The sequence below is a fragment of the Sinohyriopsis cumingii genome, chromosome 17 (assembly GCF_028554795.1).
Source record: "Sinohyriopsis cumingii isolate HCF-2022 chromosome 17, ASM2855479v2, whole genome shotgun sequence".
In the NCBI taxonomy this organism is placed as follows: domain Eukaryota; kingdom Metazoa; phylum Mollusca; class Bivalvia; order Unionida; family Unionidae; genus Sinohyriopsis; species Sinohyriopsis cumingii.
The window spans coordinates 21,712,531-21,723,748 of record NC_142977.1 but is presented as its reverse complement, the minus strand read 5'-3'; the positions used below and the strand labels follow the sequence as shown (position 1 = coordinate 21,723,748).

Below are 11,218 nucleotides of genomic sequence, written 5' to 3'. Positions count from 1 at the left end.
TGCAATGCACATTCGTTCACAATATGACTCCAAATTTCAATTTTAACTAGACACGCCATTTTGTTTCGACAGTTATGTCGAGCGCGCAACTAAGTTCAAATTTATCTGGGCGGAGTTATGTGCACAGTAATAATGTTGATTTGTGTAATGATGAATATGCGCTTGTGTATTTAGCTTGGAATGTGGCATACATTCATTTACGTTGTTTCTCGTAGTGTATTGTGTTTATATAATTAAACCTTAGGTAGAATAAACAATGAGCATATAATAATAAAGTTACTGCATTTGTATGGGAAAATATGAACTCGTTTTGTCGGAAGGATATACTGCACTCGCAAGGTCGTGCTGTATGCCATCCCAAAACTCGTTCATATTTTCTCATACAAATGCAGTAACCTATAAGTCTTTGTAAATAAGAGCTTTTTTCCAAATTTAGACTAAAGTTACAAAGTTTACACAAATCTAGTTGCGCTGTCCATTTCGTTTCATACACATTTTTATATTTATATATCTCGAACATTTTTATCCAGTCCATACTTATAGGCAAATGCATATTAACTCCTGACACCGACGCAGTCGCTCTTCTTGTTAAACTCGTGCAATATATATATATATATATATATATATATATATATATATATATATATATATATATATATATATATATATATATATTCTATGTCAATTATAAAGTAGCTTAGTGCCGTTATTTATGTTGTGAAAATATTTGGAATTTACGTATTCTCTCAACTCAAAAGTAAAGGAAGTTTATTTTTCAGGCAATATGATGCATCTGAAGCTTTAGAAGAAAGAGCGATTTAACATGGATGGAACACAGAGTGAAGAAGACAAAGAGAAAAGTTTGAAGTTGAACAAGTTCCTCTCAGCAAAAGGTCTTTCTCCTCTTCAGTTAGCTGTAAATAGACAGGCGATTCCATATGAGCTTGACATTCTTAATGCCTTTTCCGTAAGTCAAAACAATGTCTATGTGATCCAGGGTGGGAGTTTTGGGGATGGAGTGCCACTGTTTTATGGCTATGGACGAGTGAAAGAATCGAGTGATACAGACCTGGTCGTGATATATAAAGATGTACGAGTATCTGAAACCGACACCAATGATAATGATTGGGTAATAAAAATTTCGGATCCAAAATGCATAGGTTATGCAAAGCTTTGGGCCAAACGACCCGAGGACGTTGCTTTCATATGTGAATATGTTGATGGACAATATTATCTTTCCAACCGTCTCATGGTTGAATGGAATAAAGAAAATGCGCAAGGGATATTTAAAAACGTTGATGAGCATGGGCCTGCATTAGATATCGATCTTCCGCCAAGTGAGGTAACAGAAATGTTGAAGCAACGCCTAAGCATTACACCCTTAAGAATCGATGATCCTTCCTTCAATACAGAGAGTGCTACAGGAGTAGACAAAACTGATCACGTTTTCTGTGTAGAAAGTGAATCATGGCCTGCTGAAGCAGACGAATGGAGATCAAGACAAAGACTATTTGATTGGCCTAAGGGCGATTTGGTCGAGCAGATAGTTCAAACAGGGTGTATCTTTGCACCGGTTGGAAGCAAAGAGTCAAGTGATGAAATTAAACGTTTGCAATGGAGAATATCATTTAACAAAGCTGAAGCTCTGTTGACAAAATCATTTAATCAAACACAAATGTGTTGCTACTTTTTGTTGAAAATGTTCAATGTTGAAGTTCTGAAACATGTTTCAAACAAATGTACTACGTCCTATATCATGAAGATCACAGTATTCTGGGTCTCAGAATCCATGATGCAAGAAGAATGGCAACCAAAGACGTTGATTTCTTGCTTCTTGAAGTGCATCTCAAAACTACGAGATTGGATTATTAAACGGGAAATGCCCAATTACTTTATTGTAGGCAGAAATATGTTTGTTCCATCTGAATTAACCGATAAAGTAGTTAATGACACCATGCGTGAATTAGACAAAGTTACCAAAGATCCCTTTGGGGAACTTGATCGTTTAGAGCTGTTGAAGGGTTTTCTGGATGCACCCTTAGATGACATTGAATCTATGTTACATGATATAGCAAGATGGTTTGCAGTGAGATTAAATATGGCTCAACACTATTTCTTCATCGGCAACCAGATTTTATACAAAGCACATGACTACAAGAATGTACCAGAAAGCATTCATTTATGTGAAGTTGTATTAGCAAGGTTGTCCAAACTTGGTGGATACTATAAGCCCATGTGTGACCTTGTGCAAAACAGCTTGGCTGTGCTTCATTATGCTAATGCCATAAAGCCAGAGAATGCAGACATTGCACGCAGCGAAAAAGAAGTGGCAATGGAATACTTTAAAGCAAGCAATAACGTCGACTATACCCATGCTCCCTTGCGAATGGCCACCTGTCTTCTAATGGAAAAGCGTTATAGTGAAGCTCTTCCTCTAATAAAAAAGGCGATGGCTTTTTATACTGAGTTACGTAAGGTGCCATCTGTGCTACATCAAATGAAACATGAGAATATTGTGGAAATGGTCGTGGGAGACGGATTGATTCCATTAAAGGAAGAACGAAGGTTGGAGGAGCTAAAGGTTATCCATGAAATAGTGGAAAATGACGTTCAACTTCAAGATTTAGAACAGACTATACTTCACCTATGGAATACATCTAAGTCGATTAGTATGTTGTACACAGGCGCTTGGAAATATATATGTTTTGATGTTATTTTCACGTCAGCGGAAATATCAGTACTTCCTGAACCGGTGCAGTTGGAGGCCGCAATGAAAGAGGGTGAAATAAAACTTGTCCCGATGCAATACTCAGATTGTAAACGGTTAACATTTGAGGGAACTTTCATTTTGACTCTACATCCAGGAATGTATGCACGTTATCTAAGCTTCTTGTGCAACCTTAATATGGAAAGCTCTCAAGAAGTATGTTTGACATGTCTGTATGATATGAATAGAGCAATTATGGAAGGTCCAGAATCACACAAATCAGTAGGATTGAACATCTTGGCCTACTGTTACTTGCAGCTGCATATGCACGGCCCTGCCGCCCAGTGCCTAATCAATTCACTACTATTAAATCCAGATTACTCGAATGTTGCATACCGCCACCTTCAGAAAATACTTGGCATCCTGATGGCGATCGATATTAGTAAAAGCGATATGACTGACAAGAAGAAAGACAATGATGTGTTGGAGGATGCCATTATATACCAGCGAAAAAACTAGTAGTAGCATTCATCTTTACAACTTTAACATAAAGATTGTTTCAGATTTACAATGGATTACTATTTGGAAAAAAGATATGCTCATTTGTGAAGTTAACAGTAGTCTAACCTGTGCTAACAAGCATCTTTTTTTGGAGCAACTGCATTAAGAGACTTGAATGTGCCTCTGTGTTTATATACTTTAGAAATGTGACTTTGCAGTTAATTTTTAAGAATCTATACTATAAATTCTTTCAGCAAATGTTTCACATGCGCATATAACTCTTTTTAAATATTTAAAAGATTGATCATATAATGTTTAGATTGATAGTATAATTGACATATCGCCTCTTGTTAATCATGCTGATCAAATGACCAAAACGCGATCGTAAATTATACACACCTCCAGGCGTTGCTTGTGTCCACCATTTTCCTGCTCGTGGCAGTAATGAATTGATTATGATAAGTAATTACATTTTTTTGCAATTATTTGTTGATTTCTAGGTGAATAAGGGTGAAGCGATGGTAGATGGAGGCTTGTAGTTGTGACTGTCCATAGCCAAATAGTCTAAATAGAGGCATTAAATTTATTCCTTTTGCCGAAACATAGACAAAACTTCGATGGATAGAGACTTTTTTGTGGTCCCGTGTACGATCAGCTGAATATGGATACAATTGATGACAATTACAAATGTTTGTTTGCAAAAATGATGTACAAAAGCATGCCCCGACGATGGCTTGAAGGAAAACAAAAATGAATTGAAAAATTGAAAAAATATTTAAAAATTAACGTGTCAAGAATATGGGTGGAGAACACTCCAAAGTTCGGTCTTTGATGTATATTATTTTTCTTTTATTGGAAGCACTGAAACCCAGACTGCATTTAATTTAAAGTTTCCAAATTTACAATTTAATGGTGGCTTGTCCTAAAAACAATGATTTATCGTCTCGATCTTTCACACACTTGACTAGCTCTTTACTTTCTCATTGGACTGAAGGAGTGGACCGGATACCAAACTGTAATAACAAAGAAATACAAAACAATGGTTTCAGATAATTATCTACCGATATATTAAGCACGCATTTACATGTTTACATGAACAGACATCATCGATCAAACTTCAACCTTACGAATATAGTAGAGCCTTAAAAAATTTGTACAACAGTATACTTCTAAACAGTAAATATTTATGATTTTGTTTTTAATTTTCAATTCATTTGTTTCCAAGGTAGCATGAACATAAGCCAAATAATATACTAAATACATTAGCATCTTTTTGAGCTAATTTCCTTGTACATGAAAACAGTTCTCTAGCAGCTTTAAAGTTTAATTTTATTATTTACTGAAAAAAGCTAAAGATAATTACTATTCGAACTTGAACTACAAATATAAATATTATCTACTGCAATTTAATTTATGCAACTTTGAAATTTTACATTTTTAAGAATAATACTAATAATTTTCAATAAATATATCACTTAAGCTGAAACATATTTCTTTGCCAAATACTGCATGTTTGTCGGAGGTTAGCAGGGTATCATGTCACGTGATTTGGTCGGCGGAACGATCTATTATCTCGTGTAATGTCAATTGTCATATGGGTCATTGTACATTTTCGGACATTTTAGTGGAAAGGTAATAGCATTTCTGACTGATGTTTGCAATTTTCAATGTCGTTTAGCATTAATGGTTTTGTGATTATTTGTGGCATATTACAGATATGTAAATGTATGCCATTACTTGCATAATAACACTTTTTATGGGAGTCATAAAGGTGGCCTTGATAATATATAATATGTTCTTTTATTGGTATAATCATTGTGGCTGTGCGAATCAGGAATGGCTGCATGCTATTGTAGTTCCTAAGAAAATCAATGATACGTTTTGTTTTTCTCTTTTTCCCCACTGGCGATGTGTTTACTAGTGAATATTGTTAATTATTTCAGTGATACGTTATACAGAGGAACCTACCAACAAATGTGTAACAAACAAATGTGTAACATAACAGGAGCCACAACCAGAAAAAAATGAGTTATGTAATCGCTTAAAATCGCCCTGTGAGGTGTTATCATTAGCGACGAACAAAGAATTAGGTTTTAAAATAAATCAAGCACCATTAATTATACAATATTCAAACTATTTAACGGAATCCATGACTATTCCCACTTTATACAACAGACAACATTATAATGAAGAGGTTTGCAATGAGGGGTAACTAATTAGTATAAAATGAAGAGGTTTGCAATGAGGGGTAACTAATTAGTATAAAATGACATGAATAAGCTGTATATATTTTGAATGTCTCTTGATGCAGACCGTCCACTTGCTTTAGGAAAGATACCTATATGGGATGACAATCTGAAAGTGGTGTCTCAGTGCTTAGCAATCATAAAATATATTTATTGTCAGGTAATATACGTTGTTTCGGGCAAATGGTTTTGTCTCAAACAGGAAGCATGGTATTCTAGAACCAGACCACCGATGCTGGTAAAATGTAAACCTCACATAAAAACCTGTTAATATGATGTTGTTGAACACCTGCCTAAATGCCTAAGCACTGAATGAAAATAATTAACTGTACAAGTAAAAGTACATCTTCTCTATTTATATTTCGTTTTCAGCAAGAACTATAAATTTTGAATTCGTAAAGCTTATTCACAAAATGTAGCAAAATGATATTGCTGCTCTAAAGATACCTGTAAATCTTAACTTATATTTTTGAATTGCTGTGTTATTTGCATTGATATACCAATATGATAATTTTCTGATATTTAAGACGAACAAAAATAACACATTATGTTAGAAATTATGTCATAATATTGTGAAAAAGAAAAGAAGGAAACAAATGTATTTCAAAGTATTTTCACTCTGTGGATTGGTAAAATCAAATCAGTACGCAATCAGTAAAATCCTACATTTATGCTCATTTGAAACGAAACTTGTGAAACTCGTAGGATGTTTTTCTTACTTTTTGCAATGAACGTGCTCTCTTTTTCTTGTAGGTATGTTCTGTCTCAAATTTCCCAGAACATGTACTATATCACTGCATGAAAGGAAAATGCTAAAACTTAGGCTCAACAGAAATCTCCAATCATTGTGACTGATTTGTCAATGATGTTATGTCACCTTATCTGTGATTGATGTATCTATTGTGTCGGGGATTTCATACTACTTGATGTGATATTACAGTGTCCAATTTGAAATTGGTGTTTTATCTTCCGATCGGTAATTATAGCGTCTTATTGATTTGTAAGTTGTGTCTGATTTGTCAGTGTATTTTTACTGGATCTATTAGTAGAGTTTCTGATCTATCAATGTATATTTACCTGATATGTCACTAGAGCTTCTGGCTTTTCAATGATGATATGCTACCTAATGTCTAGTACAGTTTCACATATGTCACTGTGTTGTTACCTGCTGTATGATTTGTCATTGGTGTTGTATCTCATGATTTGTCATTAAAGTATCTGATTTGTACATGGTGTTATGTTAGCTGAACTGACATTACATAATCCAATTTTCAATTTATTTTTACCTGTAAAGATTATTTCCAGGAGCACGATTCCCGTTTAAACGTTAGATACAGTGTGTATTCATATTAGAACTTGAGCAAGCCTAGCTACAGACCAGCTGTCTACGCAACCAACATTTGCACTTTAGGACTCCAGTATACGTAGTTATGTCACAACTGTCTGCAAAATCAGCGTTTTCACTCGAGTAAGCCTGTGCATCCCGTGCTGTCTATTCAACTAGCGTTTGCTCTTTAGCACTCAGATAATCCTGTCTACTCAACCAGCGTTTGCAGTTCAGCACTAGAGTAATCCTGGGCAAACTCGTGCTCTCCGTTCAACCTACATTTGCATTTCAACACTGGATTATGCTTAGCTACTACCCAGTTGTCTGTTCAACCTACATTTACACTTTAAGACTTTCATCTGAGGTACAGTAGGATTTCACATGTGTATACGATATTAAATTCTTCGCATGTAATCGAGTTCTAAAATTTGTATTTCAATTAAACTACGTTAAATCCGGACAAAAAGCCTATCTAGAAAATAAGCTCAATCATCTCCCACATAAAATTTAGGGCACACATAAGTGCAAATGTGTGTGCAAACGACAAGCTGGTTTAAAGACTTAAACTTGGCTCTTCTTATGCTTTTGATTCCTAATCAGAGGATTAGAACAACTAACTATTATAGCCTCATTATGTTCCTGTCTTCGTGCTGTCAATCTCTTCTTTATTAACATCATATATATATATATATATATATATATATATATATATATATATATATATATATATATATATATATATATTATGCCGTTAAAGTTGATTGCTAGGTGCAAACATATAAAGTTTTGAAATTATTGCATTGGAATAAATTTGTCCCATTCAAAACTACGCATATACAACCTTCATTAATTTCAAAGAAAGTAAGTGGACAATTTTAGCATCTAGACTGTAAAGTATTGCTATTATCTGTGATTAGGCCAAGACAAAATCCAACCCTTTACGCTGTGCGTGCCCTGAAGCCGTATCTTTCACATATAAATCAATTAATTTATATTTGCATATGCTGCATACATGCAAATGAAGTGAATTCTGTTTCTAAAAAAATAATTTGTCAAATGTGACGGGTAAATGGTAAGTTCTGTACTAAAACTGATGACGATGCCATACTGTCCAAGATGATACAATCCACTGAATACTATTAATTTTGTCTTAAAAATCTGAATCAGTGTCATAACACATCAAAAATAAACCATCTTCTGCAAGTGGAAATATGTTGGAAAATATGGTTTTACATGTAATGATATATTTGCAAGCCTGTACATGCGCTACAATTTTTGAAAATTTGTATGCCACAAAATTTTTGTATGCCAGCTATCTTTGAAAAACGTAATAAAATGAATCATATGTTTTTGGATCAATCCACCAAAATCATAATTAAATTTATCACGTGTTCGTACCTATCCATGAAATCATAATTGCATGTATCATGTTTCCGTATCTATCCACGAAAATTATTATTAAATGCATCTTATATTTTCGTATCTATCCATGAAAATCACAATTGAGTGTGTCATTCGTTTTCGTGTCTATCCATGAAAATCATTATTAAATGTATGATATGTTTTCGTATCGAACACTTCTGATTATGTACTTTAGTGTGGAATACTTATAGGTTACTGCATTGGTATGGGAAAATATGCATGAGAAGGGATTTGTTTCGGAATAATACTGCACGACCATGGTAGTGAAGTATTCATCCGAGACAACGTGTTCATATTTTTCCATACCTTTTGTATTATATACTCATTTTCGTATTCTACCTAAAGCTTAATTATGCAAAATACACTACAAATAAACAAAGTAATTAAAGTTATGTAGCATTTTAAAAAATACACAACCGTAGATTCATCAATATACAAAAAAATAATACTTCACACATAGTCCACCTAGCTAAAATAATACATTTTCGTCGTCTTGGCTTATAGCCTCTTATGCTCCTATTTTGCTACCAAAACCTTTGGTTGCATTGTTTTCTCGAATCTAGCATTTTGACAGACTTTAACAAAAATTGTTCGTGTTTAATGGTTATTTGATAGACCTTGGCCACAATGTGCTTTCTATACTATATTTGTATAGACCCTAGAGAGCACAGGCCATAGTCTGAACCATTCTATTTGCGAAAATATGTGAATACTCTCTTAAATAACTGTTTCATTGATCAGGATGGCATTTTCGGTTACAGCGTTACCAATGTCACGTTCTTTGTTGACATGATGAATATCACGTTCATTTATTCGCTTGTTTAAAAGTTTCGCTTTTGACTCATTGAACTCGTCCACATCGTTAACTTTATCATCTATAATTTCAAATGGACGAAACAGCTTGTTCAGATGACTCACAAACAAATATAATCAACCAAAACCTAAATGTCTAGGAATTGAGTATGCATGGTTTATTTCCAAAGTAGTTCCTATACTTTTTAGGTATACGTGATGTGCACCTTCGTACCACATAAACGTGTTCAGTATCATAAAATACTGCACGATTCTGACAAAGTACAGTTAACGGATATAATACTGGTGAAATATGTTTCATATTTTTTCAATTGCTATATTTTTACATGTGTAAAATATACAATGATAGTTGTACATGTGAAAATAATCGATTTTACATTACGCAATTTAACACTTTATTGGTTGTGCCTATATAAATTATGCTTTTGAATAGAAACAGAACATTTTATGACATTGAGCAATACTTAAAAATGTATTACCTTGTTTTTGGGAGAGGGGGTAAGTGTTCCTGAAAACATTTGATTTTACACTGTTTGCTGCTTTAAAACGCTGTGACCTTTACCAACCGTAACAACAAAACAACAAATCCTATATTCTTCATCGACCAGTTTGATTTTTACACATCTTAACAATGTAATAGGTTATACCAAACCTGCTGTTCTCGCAGATTTATGATATTTTATTTTAATTAGCGAGAATATATATGATTTAAAATGATGTTACTTATTTAAGAATTTAAATAAAAAGGTGTGGTAGGCATGCAGAAGAATTAATTGAATCTTCAGAAGCAACATATATTTTTTCTAAAATATAACGTTTTATGTTCCACACAATGAAATTCATCCGGTATTAACGTACGAACAGAAAATATCCCTTATGTAGCTTTTCTCAATCTTTTAAAGTTGCGTTGAAAAAAAAAATTATATTGATAAAATGTACATTTACATTTACTAAATGCCATTTGGTGAAAAATAATATATTAAAATCCTATTCAGTTAACGCATTGTTTTTTTATGTTTGTATTATCTTGTAATTATTTGCAACGACATATTTTGATATACTCTAAATCCAAAATTTGCCTACATACATACACACACGCACGCACGCACGCACGCACGCACGCACACATATACATACATACATACATACATACATACACACACATACATACCTACATACCTACACACATACATACATACATACATACATACATACATACATACATACATACATACATACATATAATCAATTAGGTTAGAAGATTATTATTCTTTCGAAGAAGTTTTGTAGCGCACCCGACCCCAAAGAATGGAACAACGTCGAAGGTAGGACTCTTGGCTCACGAGATCTCACTCGCTTGGCATGTGGAATTTAACATTCAGCTATATGCAAAAACCTACTGGAATTTTGTTTAAAATGTAGGGTGCGATCAGGAATAGCTCTGTAGGTAGAATTCACAGGGAAATATATTAAAGTCGCAACAATTATAAACAGCTCATACTGGCCGATCCTGGAAAGAAAATATAAAATAACAACAAGGGTGAAACTCCGGTGGACTGGAGCTGGAGAGGAAACGGCCTAGCCTTTGGGAGATGGTCCTTTTTATATCAGTCCCACTAGGCTCCTACGGGATATGGTTGGAAAGGTTCGGACTGATCACCACCCCCACAGGCTTAAGAAATGTCCAATCCCGAAAAGATCTAAATGTAAAAATGTAAACCGATCTAAATGTAATTAGCTTATTCAGAAGACACCCCTCCACCAAACAAGAAAAGTAATACAGTAGTAAATAGCTACCTAAATACTTACATACCAAACCATCAAAGTAATGTCGGAGAAAGTTTATGATTTAAATTAAATTACATTAAAGTTGGAATCCTATTCAATTCAAGACGTTTCGTTCGTCAGGTTGATGAGACTGCTTAATTACAGTATGTTAATAGTAGTTTTACAAATCAACTATTTAACTTGGGTAGCAATTAATATACTTAGATTAAAGTGGGGATTAAAATAGTACAAAATCCAGGAGACTTTTTGGCATCGAAGTATTTGAAACGACTTATTTTGATTGCCTTGTCGAAGAGGCGACCTACAAGAGAAAATTCTTATAAAAATATAAAATAAAAAAGTCCCACCAATTAAGGGGCCGACAATATGACTTGAAAAGTAATATACATGGCACAGTAATCACAAGCATATGCC

General features: G+C 33.9%; 1 protein-coding gene across 1 annotated transcript; it reads left to right on the top strand.

Moving 5' to 3' along the window:
- The first annotated feature begins 823 nt into the window (after positions 1-823).
- Positions 824-7,403, top strand: LOC149777906 (uncharacterized). Its single transcript, XM_089940526.1, has one exon. The coding sequence runs from the start codon at positions 824-826 to the stop codon at positions 3,224-3,226; it is 2,403 nt and encodes an 800-aa protein (XP_089796652.1). The 3' UTR covers positions 3,227-7,403.
- Positions 7,404-11,218: the final 3,815 nt, after the last annotated feature.

What these genes read in the sequence shown, in the direction of transcription:
- LOC149777906 (XM_089940526.1), top strand. Translation starts at nt 824, where the DNA reads ATGGATGGAACACAGAGTGAAGAAGACAAAGAGAAAAGTTTGAAGTTG.